The sequence below is a fragment of the Castanea sativa genome, chromosome 7 (assembly GCF_040712315.1).
Source record: "Castanea sativa cultivar Marrone di Chiusa Pesio chromosome 7, ASM4071231v1".
Classification (NCBI taxonomy): domain Eukaryota; kingdom Viridiplantae; phylum Streptophyta; class Magnoliopsida; order Fagales; family Fagaceae; genus Castanea; species Castanea sativa.
In genome coordinates, this window is record NC_134019.1 from 5,860,886 (window position 1) to 5,881,856 (window position 20,971).

Genomic DNA, 20,971 nt, shown 5'->3' on the forward strand with positions numbered 1-20,971 from the left:
CCGAGAACCCCTAGGCTTCAAGTGATGACGCCCATGACAAATAGGCTTCAAGTGGGGCCACCTATTTGTTGGCCTTACAATTAATTATTGTTCTTTTGCTCTTTGAAAATAACCTTAGAATGTGGGTCTTTTCTCTTTTGAATTATTACTGGTAAATGCCAAATGGAGATGTCAAGTTCACACAGATATAGCGGTTGTTGCTAAGCAAGTCTGATATATAATCAGAGGTAGGACAGAAATTAGGATGTTACCTCGAAGAAAGGAGTAATCATAAAAAGTCTCTTAAGAATTATTTTTACCTTTCGTCTTCTTCTTATCAGTGTATATAATTCAGTTTGTCAAAGCAATAGTGTTGCTGGCTTTTCTAAGGATCCCAGCACTTCTTTCTTAATTTCTGGGCAAAACATCCGAGCTGACCCCACTGAAATTGATAATGAGTAACGGATGTTTGTCGAAGATCTACTGTGGAGTCAAGGAATGGTATCGCTACTATATTTTCTTCTCAAAACCTGCCCTGTTCATTTTAGGTAATGATTCCTGAAACTAAAATTGGTTTGGCTGCTGTTAATTTTACTTTTAGGGGACAAATAGTATCAACATATGCTTAAATATTTGTTGCATTTTACAGATAATTGATATCCCTTTTTCTTCTTCTTTTTTTAACTTGTTGAACTGCAGGTTTTGTTTTAAGCCATAGCCTGGTCGAGTTAGCAGTGGCGAAAATCATGATAGTTTATCTCACAGATAATTGGAAGAGGCAAAATCTACCAAAAGCTGTAGTAATCATGAACCTCCAGGACGGCGTAGCGACTATATTAGCGGTTGTTCTCTCTTATATAGCAGATTCCTATACAGGTCGTTTTGCGATGATTGTCTTTACCAGTATTGCCTATATCTCGGTATGTCCATGATTGAGCTTATATAATATGCTTTAGGGTAAAATACACCCACACACACAAAAAAGCAGCAAAGATTTACTTCCTATTCTCAAAAATTACACTCCATCCCATAAGTTATATGATCCGGTATAACATTTATCTTATCATCCCTTGTCAAAACATTTGTCGTGCGAAAGGCAAGAAAGAGAAAATAATCTCTCTCTCTCTCTCTCTCTCTCTCTCTCTCTATATATATATATATATATATATATATATATATATGAGAGTGTTTGTATAACTTTTTGTTTTTGCTGAATTTTGTTTTTTATTTTTTGTTTAGTATATTCAAAATCTTTTTGATTGCATTCCAAATTTTGTGTTACTTCAATGTTGTTTACTGTTTAAACATATATTTTACAAATAAAATAATTATTTATCTCTGGCCATTTTAATATTTGACAAGCATGAATAATATAGAAAGGTAATATAATATATGACCAATAACTTACATTTTTAACCTACTTTAGTAACGTATAATATATAATCAATATTAATTTTTCAAATACAATCGACGACATGTAATATTATTGATAATTTCTAAAATATTATAAGAAATAATGAGTATTACACATGAACCATAATATTAATTTCTTATTAAAAGTTTTTAAATGAATTAATAGAGTACATGTGCATTGTACTGGATACCAACTAGTAATATATATGAGAAAAATACCAAGTATTTACATGGTTAAGTGATAACATATGTTCGTAGGAGATTATGAGTCTACTGGCAGTTACAAATTGTTTACACACACAAAGCATTTAAAAATAAAAAAAAATTTAGAACCCTCTCAAATTAACTATCTAGGCTCTCAAACTAAAACTAAAACAATATATAAGACAATGTCTTTTTTATTGTTCAAATTAATCACAAACCCCTAAATCAAGACAATGTCTTTTTTATTGTTCACGCCTTTTTTCTGCTAAATCTTATTATAGTTCACACAAATTCAAAAACTAAATCCTTTTGTATCACCTATTCACTACAAAAAAAAAAAAAAAAAAGTATATCATGTTTTCGATACATGTAAGAATCTAACATCTCATTAATAATGATAGGGTCTAACAAGTGAGTGAATATATATATATATATATATATATATATATATATATATATGTATATATAATTGAAAGCCAAAGTTAAGAGAAATTTAATTAAATTTCAAATTAAAATTCAATTAAAATCTAATTTTGCGTCACATGTCTCATCTAATATAAGTTTTTAAATTTTTGTGCCAAGTGAGTTAATTTAGTGTAGAAAATGAGGAGTCCAATAACCATTAAAAAAAAAACTTAATCATATATCTAACTCTATATATAAAATTATAAGAAGAGAGAGTTTGAATGATTTTATATTTATGAGCAATTTTTTTCTGTAACTAAAAATAATTCAAATTTATAAGTCATTTATGTAATATTACTATGATTATGTACGGTCCATAGGTTACCAAAGATGAGAGAAAATTTAATTATAATCAAAATTGGATTTTGCTTTTGTTAGCTTTTCGTACAAATTTATTTGTATAGATTTTTTTTGTTATTTTTTCTCTGAACTAATGAACATATTTTTTATACTATTTCTATTCAAATTTTTTGTACGTGAAAATATTGATCGTAATAAATTTTAATTGAGCTGAACGATTTCATACATCTATTCTTATTCAATTTAAGAGATACTATTAGACCAATTTATTCTTTTATTTTATATTGTATCTAGTAGAATTTCATGAATAGTGATTTTAAACTGATATTGTATATGTTATATCTAATAGTGATATTTAAAATTATATAAATAATAGTAATTTAATAAGAAACTTGGCCTAACCAATATCATGAAAATTGCAAAAAAATAATCATTTTAGTACCTCTAAATTTTTTGATCAAAATAGTATTCTATATATTTAATAACTCAAACTAGCATCAATAACATCACGGTAATTCATTATTCATGCGCTAGTACGCTATATTAGAGTAGTTACATGTGTGTGGGATACACCATATACCACGTCTCTTACTGCACATCCCACTCAAAGTGGGTTTTGTCGACTTCTAGGCCCAAATGGGGATGATGTTTCACAAAATCCTCATATCGGAAAGTATTTTTTGTTGCAGGGATTGGTGCTCTTATGGTATTCGGCGGAGTTCCTTAGTCCAAGTAAAGAAACTAGAATGTTCTATGTTGCAGCGGTGATGATAGCACTGGGCAAATCTGGTCGAGACCCACCTCTAAGAGCTTTTTTTGCTGATCAGTTCATTGAGAAAGAAGAAAATTCCAACATAGAAGGGCAGGAAAAAATAGATAGTCGTGCAAATGTTTGGTGGCGGATTGCCTGGTTTTCTGGAGCCAGCATTGCTTTCTTTTGCCTTTCAAACCCAAACACTGCATGGAAAAAAATCTTCCTAGTTTCTGCCCTGGTGATGGGAGCAAATCTTTTACTATTCTTGTTTGGCTTCACCTTTTACTACCGCAAACCACCAGAAAGGAGCCCCGTTGGAATTATTGTAAGAGTTTTCATGGCAGCTATATACAAACTGCATCTCAACTACCCTCGTACAGAAGAAGGGTTTCACTGGAAAAACCATACACCAAGTCGGTTCTACGAGAACCATATTGGTCAAACATGTTTGTTGCCAAAAGTTCTACTTTTCGGGTAGAGTATAATTCAATAAAACGCATTTAACATTTATAGTGTAATAGTACCTTAAATTTATAGTGTCTTTCTCATCACTCTTTGAATACACTACAGGTGGTTAGACAAAGCTGCAATAATTGATGAACAAACACCCTCAATTAGTCTAGAAGTACAAGAGGATCGTGGGCAGCTTTGCACAGTTGAACAAGTGAGGGAGGTAAAAGGCCTTTTTACGTTGATACCTATTTGGATAACCTTTTTCGGCTATAGTTTGGTAGTAGCTACAGGAAGCACTTTCTTTTTTGAACAAAGTAGCAACATGGATTTTTACATTGGCAATAATGTTCAGGTTCCTATATCTAGTTTTGTTGTACTCGAGTCCTTTATAAGCTTCATAATACCATTCTTGTTTTGGTCGAAAAAAGCAAGACAACAAAGTGTTACACGGATCAGAATTGGTGTTGGTATGGTTTGTTCTATACTAAGTTGCATTGCAGCTTGGTGGGTGGAGGTCCATAGACTAAATTTAATACAAGAAGAGAGAATTGATCCTAGTGATATCTCTATGAGTGTCCTCTGGTTAGTTCCACAATTTTCTTTGTTAGGACTAATGGACGGACTTGCCAGTAACGGTCTTCAGGAATTCTTCTATAACCGCGTCACTACATCAATGAGGAGTTACGGCCCACCCTTCAGTGATTGTGTATTAGGTTTTGGAAATTTCATCAGCATTCCTTTAGTTTTACTGTTTAAAAGCTGGTTCAAGGATACCATAAACACGAGTCATCTAGACAGGTATTATCTGGCTTTAGCAACATTGAATTTCGTGTTCCTTTGCATTTATGCGTATGCTTCATCGGGGTACTTCAACATGGAAAGTGCATCAAATGACGAGGAATCAAACGAAAGCTTGGAAGATGGCAACGATGAGTTAGCTGATCACTCCAGGTCAACTAGGAACATTACTCCATATTCATCGAGGTCTAATCAAATGGGAAATGCATCAGAGGAAGTGGAATTAATCGAGATCAAGGTAGATGGCACTAATGACACAACTAGGAGCGTCTCTTCCTCCCTACGGAGGAGATATGTGGCTACAGCAGCCACAGCCATTGGATTTTCTATACGCCTAATTGACAGATTTTCTAGGGAATCACCCTCAAATATTGTAGACTCCCCTGAATCTATGGAGGAAGCCCTCTTGCAATCCCGAGCATTGACTGAAGCTGAAAATGAACTCTCTGATGATGAGCCAGGAAGCCAACAAGACTAAATTTGGATGGATTGAGGTGAACCTAAACTCTTAATTGTTTAATGATGTTATGACTCACAGCGTTTTGTTGGCGCGTTTGAAAATAATATAAGTAGTATTAGTGCTAATTTAAATAGTATTGGTGATATTATGATGTAGAATGGATCACTATGGCTTTCTTGAAATGGCGCACTGCAACAAGGAACTAGTAAAAATCATTTGGGCGGCGGAGTCAAAATTGCGTGAAATTTGGTAAGTTGAAGGGAAATAGTCTTCTGATCAATAGTTATCGCTTTGCCACGACTCTGATTTTGGCAAGTTCCTTGATTTTTCCATTTTTAGTAATTTTGTTTCTTTAATAACTTTTTGCTCAAAAGTTAAAATAAAGTCCCGCTTGTTTTGGGACAACCCTTAAGATCAGTAATTAATAATTTTGCATTTAACTCACTTTTACCATTTTTGGTAAAATTTGGTATTTTGCCACATAATCTTGTAATTAGTGCGAATTATAATTTCAGACGTTTCCTAATCGTTATAGGGTTTTACTTTGTCAATATTTATATTGTTTTGTAGCCTCCAAAGGCAAATTAGCTTATTATCAATAATAAAAAAAAAAATACAAACTTTTTATCAATTGTTTTCTCTAGTGGATTCTAGAGTTATCACATTGTGGATTCAAGGGACCCCTCATGGATTCGAAGTTTACTACCGAAAAATAACAATTTAGTTTTTGTTCCATCAAAGAGAGCATTGTGTGTGCTTTTTCCAGGCTTTCGCGACATTATATTATTTATTCATAATTTAAAAAACTCCTTTTCCCCTCTTTGTCAATAGAACCGTGTATGTTTAACAATCTTATACTCTTGAATTTCTGTTGCAAATGGGATTTACAAGTATTAGCATGTTTAAATTAATCGTTACATTAAAAGGGTAGCCAAGATCTAATTTAAATATAGGTGTTACAAAATCGGAAAAAGTTTTTCACCCAAATAGATTTGAAAGAATCCCTCTCTCAATAAAATTGAAAATTAGATTCTATGTTCACCATTTATCATCTTTCTCAAGGTATTTATTATTATTATTATTATTATTATTATAAAAAAATTTCTTAAATTTTATACTTTGATATTTAATTCTCTATATGTAAAATTAATCTCCAATTGGTTAGTATCAATTCATCGAATTATTTGTTGAATCTGTTCTTGCTTGAGTAGGTTAAGATTATTGAGTAATTCTATCATCAAGTAAATTTGCAATAGTGTTTTTGGGTTTTTTTTTTTTTTTTTTGCCAAATATTCATTTTTTGTATAAAAAAAAAAAAAATTGTAGAGTCTACATTGTTAGGTTGGCAACCATGAACAAATATAACATTTTTATAACTTATTGTGTTTAGCTGATTAGTGTTGAATTAATCATTGGAACAAAACATATCAAGTTCAAAACAGTTGAAAACTCAAGAATGCAAAAAACATAGTGCTAGAATACTGCATTTCAACCGTAGGCTTGACAAGTTGAAAGTCACTTATCTACCAATTGAGATTTGTACATATTAGAATTTCAGCTTTCTCTAACTACCGTTTGATCTAGGGTTTTAATGGATCTTAAGTGCGCGCACACGCGCACACACACACACACACACACACACACACACACACACACACACACACACACATATATACAAACCCTAGAACATGTTTTTGAAGACAAAAGAGGTTAGTGTTCTATACACAAATCTAAAGTTTTTCAAAATTCTTTTGAAGCTATAATTGGAAACTACTCGCAAACATCATATCCGGTTATAAAAGCAAAGTTATTGCAACCAGATAACCACAGTTGTTGATCAAATCGTTAAGCAAAGATCTCAGAGTCACGAATAATGGAGTTCGTGTGTAACACTCCATAATGAAAGAATCAATGGATTTATAGCCACGTGCGATCATGCTAGTAAGTACTACATGAGATAGCAATAGATTAAGATTTAGGGTTAAATAAGATGTACAAACTTGTGGAGTGTATAGGGCAAAGGCCGGGGTTCAAGTATCCAAGAAAGAACTCACACATATATATATACTTAAATTAAGTTAGAGTAAAAATTCTATCTTGTATAAAAAAAATATATATATTATTTTGAGGATTATTTAGATTAAATAATCCCTCATACAGCTTTTGTCTTTTGAAAAGACTGCACCACCACTTATTATCTTATCAAATAACTGTGGTTGTAAGGACCGATATATATATATATATATATTGGCTGTACTTAATTTGAACCTGCCCATTAAACTTGAAGATCCAATTTACATGGTGAGAATAGAATTTCGCATAGGATACATACTTTTTCTTTTTTATTTATTATTATTATTAATAGAAAAACCATATTGATACCCAATTAATGTACCAAAATACAAAAGAGGGTGCTTACACAGACTGGCCAGCCTCCTTCAAAATTCCATTTACAAAAGCAGCAATATCATATGCTCTTGTAAATAGGATACTAACGTCCCAGTAAAAGTGAAAAAAAAAAAAAAAAATGTCACTCCCTCTTGGCCGGCTATGGGGGTGTTTGGTTTGTATTTTCAAACAACAATTTTTAGTTTTTAAACAACATTATATGTATTTTTACATACTTTTTCACCTATACGTATTTCCACAAATGTTTTCAAATAACAATTTTTAGTTTTTAAACACATGTACCAAACGGGCCCTATGTCACTCTTCTTTCTTTTTCTCTTTTTCATTTCACACCAAACACAAACACACACTTCTCTCTTTCTCCCTCACACTCTACCACCAGTACTCCACTCCTCACCACTGCCTACACCATCTTTTCGGGCAAGGTTTACAGGAAAACTTCATAGAAAAAAAAAAAACTAAGGCTCACTCATCTCTATTATTTGAGGTAAAAATTCCTAATTTTTTGGTGGGTTTTATACTTTTGCTTGAGGTTCTTTTAATCTAAAGCTTTGATGATGATATTCATGTGATTTATGAGGTTTGAAAGTGATTTTCATGTGTTTATATGTATGGTTTTTATATTGGTGGAATTATTTGATGAGTGAGTTTAAAGTTTTTACAATGGTGGTTATATAAGTGGTGAAGATTTGAGAGTTTTGGCTTTTTAATGTGAAATAATTGTAGATATAATTAAAAATGATTATTTGGAGCTAGTCAAATTTAAATTGTTTGTTTTGGAAGATATTGTGATTTTGGTTTCATGAGTCTCTTGATGATGTTGTGAAAATCTTATGGGAACTACTCATAAATTATTGAGGTTTTGATGTTAGAGATAATACCTTGAATGATTCATGAGTATAATGGGAGTCTATGCCTTGAAAAGTAATTGGTTGAGAAACTTTGGAGGTTGAAAATATTATTTGTGAGGCTAAATACTAGGCTTGTCTAATTTAGTGCTTACTTGGCAATTTCTAATTTGTAACTAAATACAATTTCAAACTTTATGCTTATTGTGATAGGTTTGCTTGATATTATTTAGGTTCTAGCTAACCTCCTTTGGAGCTTGAAGAATAAGGCTTTTACGGGTTGTAAGGTAAGTAACTTTTTAATGGGATTTTTTGAAATTAATCATGTTGCATAAACATTGTTTTGGGTTGGACACGCTTTTGAAAATTACCTGTAGGGGTATTGGGCCCAGTAATTTATGAAGGATGGCCCAACGAAGTATTTTGGGCTGGAAACCCAAATCCGAAGACATCAAAATGATCGTGGACTATTTAAATATCCAAATACGTCCGAGGAGTATATTTGTCCTCGGATTACTAGGCCGAGGACATAGGAAGAGAAGTTTAGTGTCCCTGGGTTATATTATAAAGAGTCCTACAACTATGGGGATACACTATATACGTGGAGGACAATAGAAAGAGCGGTGGAATGTCTAAAAATAAAGCTGCTACCACCGCCCATACATTAAAAGCTCTGTAATTGATACGCTGACTGTATAGATGGAAGGATGGGACCTGAGCATAGAGCTGGGAACTTGGTCCCTAATCCCAGCGGGCTTTAGGGAAGAATGGATGGGACAAGTATCCGAAAATGAGGATTGCAACCAGAGAGTGGAAGGTGATGAAGGGAAAGAAAAGAATATAAATAGGAGGGAAGGCATACGAAGAAGGGAGAGGACTTTGGGAGTAGAAGAGATAGAGTCAATAGTAAATGATAATGAACACTTGTATCCAAACTTGAGAAATATTATTATAAACCATCCTCGGAAACAATCCGATGACGATTTCTCAGTCTTACTCTTTGCAAACGATTCTTTGTTTTGTTCCATTGGGCCCAAAGCCCGTTCTTTTTGTAATTGTCCAAACCATCCTTGAAATCTAAATTACAAACCCATCCCCTACAAATTCATTGTGAAGAAAGGCCTTTCAAGCCCATTTTCCTCCCAGTCGTGGTTTGGGAATTTGAATTGTGTCCTTACAATTGGCGCCGTCTGTGGGGATTTAGTCTATAGGGAAGCTTAGGACATCATGGTAGGATCAGAACCACAACGCAGCGCGGAGTCCGTGGGCTCCCAGCGTGAGGATCACTCCTTGCATCCTGATCATGGAGAGAACCGGGAAGGAAGTGTACATACTACACACACCATCAGAAGTGCAAGTCATTCACAAGGAGGAAGCAGAGTTCCTTACGAAAGAAATGCCAGGGCCATGCAAAAGGAGATTGACGGCCTAAAGAGGAGATTGCGTCACGAAAGGAGAAGGAGAACTCCTCCGGTCTCTGACCCCTCTTCGGATGGATCCGAGGATGACAATTACGGGCGGAGATCCAGAACTCCCCCAGGTGAATATGTCTCTTCCGAAGAAGACAATCTGCATGGGAGGTGTGGCAAAGACTACCCCCCTAGGGGCTTAAGAAATGACGCAATGGGAAGAGCGTTACACCAAATCTCCAGGTCACCCTTCGCGCACAGATTGGAAGAAGGGAGGTTACCTCGGCGCTTCACACAACCGGCCTTCACTCTTTACAATGGTCGGACGGATCCTGTGGAGCACGTAAGCCATTTCAGCCAGAGAATGGCAGTGCATTCTAGGAATGAAACTTTGTTATGCAAAATTTTTCCTTCTAGCCTAGGGCCCGTAGCCATGAGATGGTTTGACGGCTTAAGGGCAGGCTCCATTGATTCTTTCAAAGAGCTTACTAGAGCATTCGGTTCTCGCTTTATCACGTGCAGTAGAGTTCCTCGTCCATTGGATTCTTTACTATCCATGGCCATGAGGGAAGGGGAAACCCTGAAAACGTATTCGGACAGGTACTGGGAAATGTTCAATGAAATTGACGGAGACTTTGACGATGTAGCAATAAAGACCTTCAAGGTCGGCCTACCAACGGAGCATGACTTGAGGAAATCCTTAACAAAGAAACCTGTCAGAAGCGTACGTCGACTGATGGATCGCATCGACGAGTACAAAAGGGTTGAGGAAGATCAGCAGCAGGGAAGAGGCAAGACGAAGGTTATCCCACAAGAAAGGAGGGATTTCAGGTCGGACAGATACAACAACAATAGGCCTGCGTGGGATTTTTCCAGGCAGGCTGGTCACATACCCCCACAAGTGGTCAACACCGTCTTCAGGGAGCCGGTGCAGCAGCTGTTGGAGAAAATAAGGCATGAGCCTTTTTTCAAATGGCCAAATAAAATGGCAGGGGACCCTTTGAGACGCAACCAAAATCTCCATTGCCATTATCACCAGGAGAGAGGTCGTACCACCGAAGATTGTCGCACTTTGTGGAATCATTTGGAACAATTGGTTAAGGAGGGAAAGCTGAAGCAGTTTCTGTACCAACCCAACGGACGAGGAAACCAATTAGGAGTGGTAAACCACGATGGTCTTTCATCGAGACCTCCTCTAGGTACTATCAATGTCATTTTTGCAGCACCTGGTAGGACTGGCTCAGCTCCTTTCAGGGTAATGTCAGTGGCTCGAACATTGGCCGAGGAGTCATGGGATCAGCCGAAGAGGATTAAGGCAAGTATCCTGCCAGTTCTAAGTTTCTCTGAAGAGGACAAGATGGGGACCATCCAGCCTCATGATGATGCCTTAGTGGTAACCCTCAGAATAGGGAGCTATGATGTAAAGAGAGTAATGGTTGATCAAGGTAGTGGTGCAGATATCATGTACCCTGACCTATTTAGAGGCTTGAAGTTAAGAGTTGAAGATCTTATGCCATATGACACACCCTTGATAAGCTTCGAAGGGAGAGCTGTCGTTCTGAAGGGACAAATTAGACTGCCTGTGCAATCAGGTCCGGAGGTGGTAGACGTAGATTTCATCGTGGTCAATGCTTATTCTCCCTATACGACTATTGTGGCGAGACCTTGGCTGCATGCGTTAGGGGCTGTTTCCTCAACCTTGCATGTCAAAGTCAAATTTCATTCTGGAGACCAGGTGGTGGAGTTACTTGGGAGTCAGTCTGTGGCTCGATAGTGTGTCATGGCTGCAATTCTGTGTAGACTAAAATCAAACTCCCCGGCCTCGGCTAACGGAAAAGCATAGCAATCAAAGTCTCTTCCCGCAGCCGAGGTAGATGAAGCAGTATGTGAAGAATTGGAGAAAATTCTCATAGACAATGATCCTGAGAAGTTCTTCCAGGTTGGAGTTCAATTGCCGCAGGAAGAGAAGACAGAGCTGATTTTATTTTTAAAGAAAAATATGGATGTATTTGCTTGGAACGCGTATGAGGCCCCTGGGGTTGATCCGAACTTCATATGTCATCATTTAAGGGTCAATCCAACTGTAGTGCCGAGGAGGCAACCACCTCGGAGGTCCTCAAAAGAACATTCTGAAGCCGTAAAAGAGGAAGTGCTCAAACTCAAAGAGGCAGGTGCTATCAAAGAAGTGTTTTATCCTGAATGGTTAGCCCATACGGTGGTGGTGAAAAAGAAGAATGGGAAGTGGAGAGTTTGTGTAGACTTCACAGATTTAAACAAAGCTTGCCCGAAGGACTCATTCCCAATGCCTCGGATTGATCAATTGGTTGACGCTACTGTTGGACATCCTCGGATGAGTTTTCTTGATGCTTTCCAAGGTTATCACCAGATACCTTTAGCCGTTGAGGACCAGGAGAAGACTGCATTCGTCACTCCTACGGGAAATTATCATTATAAGGTAATGCCTTTTGGTTTGAAAAACGCAGGGGCTACCTACCAAAGGATGATGACGAGAATGTTTGAGGCACAGCTAGGAAAAACTATTGAGGTATACGTGGACGATATGGTGGTAAAGAGTAAAGAAGTTTCTGCACATCTGGAAGATCTGAGCAACACTTTTCAGAAGCTAAGAGAGTATAAATTGCGGCTCAATGCCTCTAAATGCTCTTTCGGTATGGGATCGGGCAAGTTTCTAGGATATATGGTGACTCACCGGGGAATTGAAGTGAATCCTGCTCAGGTTAAGGCAATAAACAGCTTACACCCACCTCGGAATCCTAAAGAAGTGCAAAGGCTAACAGGTATGACTGCTGCTCTCAACCGATTTATATCTCGGTCCGCGGACAGATGCAGACCTTTCTTTCAATTATTAAATAAATGGAAGGGTTTTGAATGGACCGAGGAGTGCGCAGTGGCTTTCCAACAGCTAAAAGAATATCTCTCGCGACCACCAGTAATGTCTCGACCAGAAGTTGATGAGATTCTGTTTGCATATATTGCGGTGGCTAACCATGCAGTTAGTTTGGTTCTTATCCGAGATGACAATAACATCCAGAGACCGGTTTATTATGTAAGCAAATCTCTGCATGAGGCCGAGCTGAGTTATTTGCCACTGGAAAAAGCTATCTTGGCGGTGGTACATGCTACACGAAGACTTCCCCATTACTTCCAGTCTCATACGGTTGTTGTTCTTACACAACTCCCTCTTAAATCAATTCTGCGAAGTGCAGATTATATGGGAAGAATTGCCAAATGGGGAACTGTCCTAGGAGCTTTCAATATCAAGTATATGCCTCGCACCTCTATAAAGGGACAGGTCATCGCGGACCTTGTGGCGGAATTTGCTGAGCCTTCGTTAGAAGACTATCAAGAAGGCATGGGTAAAAAATCAGTAGGCATGATTTCGTGTGAAGGGCCTCCATTATGGAAAGTCCATGTTGATGGAGCAGCAAATCAGAGGGGATCGGGTATCGGACTAGTTTTGATATCCCCAGAGGGAATTACTTTTGAGAAATCTTTAAGATTAGGATTCTCAGCCACCAACAACGAAGCAGAGTATGAAGCCGTCCTCGCAGGGATGAACATGGTTCATAAAATGGGAGGAAAGACGGTGCAAATGTTCTCGGATTCACTATTGGTGGTAGGCCAAGTAGAAGGGAAGCTAGAAGCAAGGGATTCCAGAATGCGAGAATACCTAACCCAGGTCAGGTATATGCAATCTAAATTTAAGTCTTTTCTACTATTGCATGTATCCAGATGTGGCAATACCCATGCCGACTCATTAGCCACGCTCGCAACGTCCTCGGCACAAAGTCTACCACGAGTTATCCTCATTGAAGATTTGTTGAAACCCACTGGGACGGATGGTAACTCCACTCAAATTCTTCAAATTAGGACAGGGCCTAGTTGGATGAATCAAATAGTAACATTTCTCAGAAATGACATCCTGCCTGGAGAAAAAGCTGAAGCAGATAAAGTTCACAGGAAAGCCACTCGTTTCTGGTTATCCGAGGACCAAAAATTGTACAAACGTTCCTTTTCGGGACCATATTTGTTATGCATGCACCCCAAGGCAACAGAGCTACTTTTGGAAGAGTTACACGAAGGGATTTGCGGAAGTCACACAGGAGGAAGGTCTTTAGCTCACAGGGCCCTTACTCAGGGCTATTGGTGGCCAAATATGCAGAGAGAAGCGCAAGATTATGCAAAGAAATGTGACCAATGTCAAAGGTTCGCTCCAAATATACATCAACCAGGTGGAGTCCTGAATCCTCTATCTAGCCCATGGCCTTTTGCCCAATGGGGCTTGGACATTGTTGGACCCTTCCCCAAAGCAACAGGAAACAGACGGTGGCTTCTCGTGGGAACAGATTACTTCACCAAATGGGTTGAAGCTGAGCCATTATCAAACATCAGAGACACGGAAGCAAAAAAGTTTATATGGAAGAATATCGTTACCAGGTTCGGCATCCCTCATACTCTCATTTCAGATAACGGTTTACAATTTGATAGCAAAGCCTTTCAGAAATACTGCTGTGATCTGGGCATTACGAATAGATATTCCACTCCGGCTTATCCCCAAGGAAATGGGCAAGCCGAGGCTGTCAACAAGGTAATAGTGAGCGGACTCAAAAAGAGGTTGGGTGACGCCAAAGGGAGGTGGGTGGAAGAACTGCCACATGTCTTGTGGACGTATCGAACTACACCACGAAGATCCACAGGTGAAACACCCTTCGCCATGACTTATGGAGCCGAGGCAGTAATACCCTTAGAAACTGGGTTCCCAACCCTGAAGAAAGGCTCCTTTATTCCAGATAGCAATGATGATCTATTAATGAGAAACTTAGATTTAGTTGAGGAACGGCGAGAAAGCGCCATGGTTCAACTAGCTTATTATCAACATAAGCTCAAGCAGGGGTATGATTCTCATGTGAAACTTCGATCTCTTGGACCAGGTGACTTAGTATTAAGGAAAGTTTTGGGCACGATGAAGAATCCTGCGTGGGGAAAATTGGGGCCCAACTGGGAAGGACCTTATCGTATTACTTCGGTCGCAGGAATAGGGGCCTACAATCTGGAAGATTTGGACGAACATGTTGTACAACGTCCCTGGAATGTAAATAATCTACGAAGGTACTATTACTAAATAAAAGGCACTTCGGCCGTTTTTTGTTGTAAACTACATTACATTCATTATCTTCGTTCGTCTAAGTATCAAGCTGAAGCTTGGTATGCCTGGATCCTCGGACCACATACCTCGTCTAAATTGATACTCTTTATTAAGTGTTAAACAGAACCTAAGTTACGTCTGGTCCTCGGATCATCTACTTTGGGAAATTTAACATTTTTAAATTTATTTATCTAAGTATCAAGCTGAAGCTTGGTATGCCTGGATCCTCGGACCACATACCTCGTCTAAATTGATACTCTTTATTAAGTGTTAAACAGAACCTAAGTTACGTCTGATCCTCGGATCATCTACTTTGGGAAAATTAACATTTCAATGTATTCAAGTATCAAGCTGAAGCTTGGTATGCCTGGATCCTCGGACCACATACCTCATCTAAATTGATACTCTTTATTAAGTGTTAAACAGAACCTAAGTTACGTCTGATCCTCGGATCATCTACTTTGGGAAAATTAACATTTCAATGTATTCAAGTATCAAACTGAAGCTTGGTATGCCTGGATCCTCGGACCATATACATCGTCTAAATTGATACTCTTTATTAAGTGTTAAACAGAACCTAAGTTACGTCTGATCCTCGGATCATCTACTTTGGAAAAATTAACATTTCAATGTATTCAAGTATCAAGCTAAAGCTTGGTATGCCTGGATCCTCGGACCACGTACCTCGTCTAAATTGATACTCTTTATTAAGTGTTAAACAGAACCTAAGTTACGTCTGATCCTCGGATCATCTACTTTGGGAAAATTAACATTTCAATGTATTCAAGTATCAAACTGAAGCTTGGTATGCCTGGATCCTCGGACCACATACCTCGTCTAAATTGATAGTCTTTACTAAGTGTTAAACAGAACCTAAGTTACGTCTGATCCTCGGATCATCTACTTTGGGAAAATTAACATTTCAATGTATTCAAGTATCAAACTGAAGCTTGGTATGCTTGGATCCTCGGATCACATACCTCGTCTAAATTGATAATCTTTACTAAGTGTTAAACAGAACCTAAGTTACGTCTGATCCTCGGATCATCTACTTTGGGAAAATTAACATTTCAATGTATTCAAGTATCAAACTGAAGCTTGGTATGCCTAGATCCTCGGACCACATACCTCGTCTAAATTGATAGTCTTTACTAAGTGTTAAACAGAACCTAAGTTACGTCTGATCCTCAGATCATCTACTTTGGGAAAATTAACATTTCAATTTATTCGTCTAAGTATCAAGCTGAAGCTTGGTATGCCTGGATCCTCGGACCACATACCTCGACTAAATTAATATTCTTTACCAAGTGTTAAACAAAACCTAAGTTAGGCCTGGTCCTCGGATCATTTACTTGGGAAGAATTAACATTTCTATTCTTGTTTGTCAAGACATGAAATCTTTACATACCTAAGTTAAAAGACCATATGCCTTATTTTTACATAGTTCAAATAGAGATCCAAAGTGAAGAATCAATTACTTAAATGCATCACTTAGATGCAGTTCCCGGCATAATTAAACCTTCTTGGAGTATCAATTTCAATCCAGGTTGTTGCTATTAAGTTAGGTGAAAAGCAAAAGGATGGTACTTCTTGAACAATATGATCAACGTAAAGCAAAAAAGTAAGAATCATCTAAAACAACATTCATTCTTATATTAGATTCCAAAATAGTACTTTTGCACCTATACTTAGGTATTACACTTAGAGACAAAATAAATTAAAAATAAAGAAAGGAAAGACAACAAGCAGTCACTGTTTCAGCTTAATCTTCAGAGGGCCTTTGGGGTCTTGAGGAGATGGAAGCTGAGCCGAGGACTCAACGGCAATTCCTTTGCCTTTGGGATCATCTATCAAAGTTATTGGATTAGCCTGATCACCCAACTCATCCTTTGAAGATTACTGAAGATCACTTGAGGGCTGTACGTCTTCAAGTGCCTTTTCTTGTGCTGGGTCAACTTGTTCAGGGGCATCTTCAGGAAGAGTTGAGTCTTCAGCCAAATCACCCCCCTTATCCTCAGATAATCCCTGGGCAGCTTCTTGGGCAGCTTCAGGAATGGAAGAAGCGCGAATTGCGGGAGGATAGTAGACACTCTCTGCTTTCCAAAGAGTGGAAGAGGCATCAACCCCAGCTTGGGAAAGTGCCTCATTCCACACTTGGAGGCAGTAGTGCCTACATACCTCGGGAACCTGAGCCTTGAAGGTTTCAGTGACCTCCTTCACGCCTATATCATAACCGTCTTGTTCGGCTTGGTCCCTTGAGATCTCGGCCTCTTCTTTTGCTTTCTCAGCCTTTTTCTTCTCCTCAATGGCTTCTTCTTTGCCCTTGATGGCTTCCTCTTTGGCCTTCTCAGACTCGTTCAGATCTTTCTTAAGATCCTCTACGAGCCTTCGTGCTACTAAGAGGTTATCCTCGGCTTGGCGAAGCATTAGGCACTGATCCTCGGCCTGTTTAGTCGTCGTTTTCAGGTCAGCCTCTAAGCCCGCCTTAGCACTCTCAGCCTTAGCCAATTTTGCTGTGACCTCCTGCAGTTTCTTCTTGTGAAGGTCCGAGATCTTTTGAGCAGTTTCACGCCTGGATTCCTCGGCCCTCAGAGACTTGTAGGAATTGATGGCAATCTCTTCTGCCCTGTGAGCAGATTGAACGGCCTACGAACAAAACAAATAAAACTTAGACATATAGATATATATTGGAAATAAAAACAAAAGCCAAGGTTTTAGAGAAAACTCACCATTGCAAGCTCCTTCTTCAAAGTCATGAAGACGGTGTGGTCCCTTTTCTTTCTAAGCTCAATCATATCCTCGGGGAGTAACAATGCCTGCTCCAAAGCATCTGCGACGCATGCAGCTGTCCCTTCATCGGAATTTCTAATGGACGCATCCACGGTAATGACCTCGTCGTCCATAGAAAGGTCAGGAAGCCATACAGGGGCGCGCACGGCCACCTGTTGGTCGGTTCTTCTTTCCGACCTAGTCTGTATGGTGCGGGCCTGCTTTCCACCCTTTTCCACCTCGGGCTCCTTGGAAACAAAGCCCTTTCCTACCTCCACAACTTCCTTCCCTTTCGGCTGATCCCTTTTTCTTTTGAGATCAGCTATGTTGGTGCGTTGAGTTTGGGAGGATGGGGGAGGAGGAGGAAGCCTAGCTTCAAGGCGTTTGTCAGCACCCTTTTCTTGAGTCCGAGGGCGCACCTCTTTTGGAGGTTCTTGGACTCTAGGGTCCTTGTCAGCGCCCTCAAGGACATCTTTCAGGATGGGCTTAATCTTTCTTTGAATGCCCATATCGTCAAGTTCTTCAGTAGTAACCTTTGAGATTTGGGTAGGAGTGCCGAGGATGGAAGTTGAATCTTCAGGGGAGTAGAGTTGATTAAAAACCTCAAACTCGTCCTCGGAATCTGGTACCTCAACTTCTTCTTCTTCTTCTTCCTTTACAGTAAGGTGGGAAGACGCAGCTTCACCAGAGGTTAATTTTGTGGAGAAAGGAACTGTGGAAATCCCAACTGGAACGAATTGTGGCGGTTGGATTGGTTGGGTGACCAAAGTACCTTGAGGAATGGTAGTCCCCTCTGGTAGCAAAAAATCCTCAACGGCAACGCTAATCCGAGGAAGACGAGGATCGTGGGCTTTAATCACACACTTCAGCGCCTGAAAAGTTTTAGATATTGGAGTGTAGCCGAGGATCAGATGAGCCGCACGGAGTTGGCCGTCGGTATGCACGAAGATCTCGGCTTGTAGGATCCTATCCAACCGCCTGAAATCCACAAGGTTAGCATGACGATCCGCTGCGTGTGGATCTGCAGAGTTATCCAAGTAAAAGTGGGTAAGAATAAGTAAAAAGACGAAAGGTAATAGTATGTAAAAGAAACTTCACCTGGAGTCCCTTCCCTTGTCGGACAGGGGAGGCCGTCGTGCCAATTTCCTGATACGATCAGGAAGTCGTTTTTTAGGCCCTTTTTTGATTCAGGCAGACATTGAATTAGCCTGACTTCTGGGTGTCTAGACTTTAGGTAATATTCATCTTTTTTGCTTAGGTGATAGAGGTTATAAACCCAGTTCACGTCGTGGTGAGTGAGCCCTAGGTTCATCTTCTCATTTAAAGCATCTATGGAACCTAGGATCCTAAAGACATTTGGGGCGCACTGGGTGGGAGCTAATCTAAAGGCCCTAAGATAATCCCTAGTCACAGTTCCCATGGGGATTTTCATTCCCCCTTCGATGAACGCAATCATCGGGATTACAACTTCCCCCGTTTTTCTTTTTGTATAATACTCTTCCTCGTTACAGTACCTAATGGATACGTCCGAGGGAATTTTGTACTTAAACTTAAACTGCTCTATTTTTTCGTTTGAATCCACCAGGGACGCAAATCTACCCATTCTTTTTGAAAAAAGGGGGTGTGGAGAAAACTAACTATGCCGAGGATGAAAGATACAGTGAAAAAGAGAAGATGGGAAGGAAAAGAAACAAAAAGCTGATAAGGAGGGGAAAGAGTATTGAAGAACTTACTTTTAAAAAAGAAGAAAGCACGGTCACCTCGGACAGGGTACTTGATAGACAGAGAGAGAGTACGGGGAGATGGAAAGTGTGGCAGGTACGTTATGAGGTTTCTGTAGTGTGAAGAATTTTGAAGAAAATTAGTATTTATATGTCAAAAGGTGTTTTGAAGCGGGCGAATTCCCGCCTCAACACAGGAATCACTCTCGACCATTGGATGTGTGTCATATCAATAAAACGTGGGGGACATAGAAGCGCCAACAATTAATTCGGGGGCGTTTCGCATACCGAAGCATCGGGAACACGCGATGGGTGATTCAGAAGTTATTTCTGTCAACAATATTGCCAAGATTCTACAGGGTAAAAGGGTCTTTTTAAATCGAGATTCTATTTTTCTCCCGAGGTGAAAAAATAAAGAAACTCAAGGGGCTATTGTAGGGGTATTGGGCCCAGTAATTTATGAAGGATGGCCCAACGAAGTATTTTGGGCTGGAAACCCAAATCCAAAGACATCAAAATGATCGTGGACTATTTAAATATCCAAATACGTCCGAGGAGTATATTTGTCCTCGGATTACTAGGCCGAGGACATAGGAAGAGAAGTTTAGTGTCCCTGGGTTATATTATAAAGAGTCCTACAACTATGGGGATACACAGTATACGTGGAGGACAATAGAAAGAGCGGTGGAATGTCTAAAAATAAAGCTGCTACCACCGCCCATGCATTAAAAGCTCTGTAATTGATACGCTGACTGGATAGATGGAAGGATGGGACCTGAGCATAGAGCTGGGAACTTGGTCCCTAATCCCAGCGGGCTTTAGGGAAGAATGGATGGGACAAGTATCCGAAAATGAGGATTGCAACCAGAAAGTGGAAGGTAATGAAGGAAAAGAAAAGAATATAAATAGGAGGGAAGGCATACGAAGAAGAGAGAGGACTTTTGGAGTAGAAGAGATAGAGTCAATAGTAAATGATAATCGACACTTGTATCCAAACTTGAGAAATATTATTATAAACCATCCTCGGAAACAATCCGAGGACGATTTCTCAGTCTTACTCTTTGCAAACGATTCTTTGTTTTGTTCCATTGGGCCCAAAGCCCGTTCTTTTTGTAATTGTCCAAACCATCCTTGAAATCTAAATTACAAACTCATCCTCTACAAATTCATTGTGAAGAAAGGCCTTTCAAGCCCATTTTCCTCCCAGTCGTGGTTTGGGAATTTGAATTGTGTCCTTACATTACCTATGGAAACTATATTTTCCTAAAAACTATTGTGTTATAACCTTAATATATATGACTATTTATGAAAGTGCATATTTCTTATTGTATATGGGGAAATGCGTGATTTGTTAGCATGGAAAAGACTAGCATCTTTGATTAAATTCTTGAGAATGGATTTTATGGATTTATTGCATTATTTGTAAAATATAAATATGCTTTATCTTGACCTATGTTATTTGGGAAGTCAATGCAAAATCTTTTTGACAAGAAATGAGTTGAAGGCTTTAAGAACCTTGTGAATATCTTGAGTATTTAAATATTTTATGAAACTACTTGGAAGTGAACTATGTATTTTGAATTAAATGTAATTTGTGAGTTATTTATGTTCTACCCATGTGCTATGACATGTGATTACCCGGTGATTACCTAGCTAGATACTATAACCTGTGTGACATTAGTATCTTAGCAACTGTCTTTGTGATGGTTATTGAGTTCCGTCTTTGTGACGGCGATGAATTCTGTCTTTGTGACGGCATACTTAGTTCCGGCTGTGTGTCGGCGATGAGTTCCGTCTTTGTGACTGCAAATTAGTTCCGTCT

At 38.8% G+C, this 20,971-nt stretch overlaps 1 protein-coding gene across 1 annotated transcript; it reads left to right on the forward strand.

Annotated features, from left to right (window-relative positions):
• Positions 1 to 246: 246 nt before the first annotated feature.
• LOC142642144 (protein NRT1/ PTR FAMILY 5.4-like) lies at positions 247 to 4,913 on the forward strand. Its single transcript, XM_075816498.1, has 4 exons — positions 247 to 527; positions 679 to 899; positions 3,051 to 3,589; positions 3,686 to 4,913. The coding sequence occupies exons 1-4, from the start codon at positions 434 to 436 to the stop codon at positions 4,842 to 4,844; spliced, it is 2,013 nt and encodes a 670-aa protein (XP_075672613.1). The 5' UTR covers positions 247 to 433; the 3' UTR covers positions 4,845 to 4,913.
• Positions 4,914 to 20,971: the final 16,058 nt, after the last annotated feature.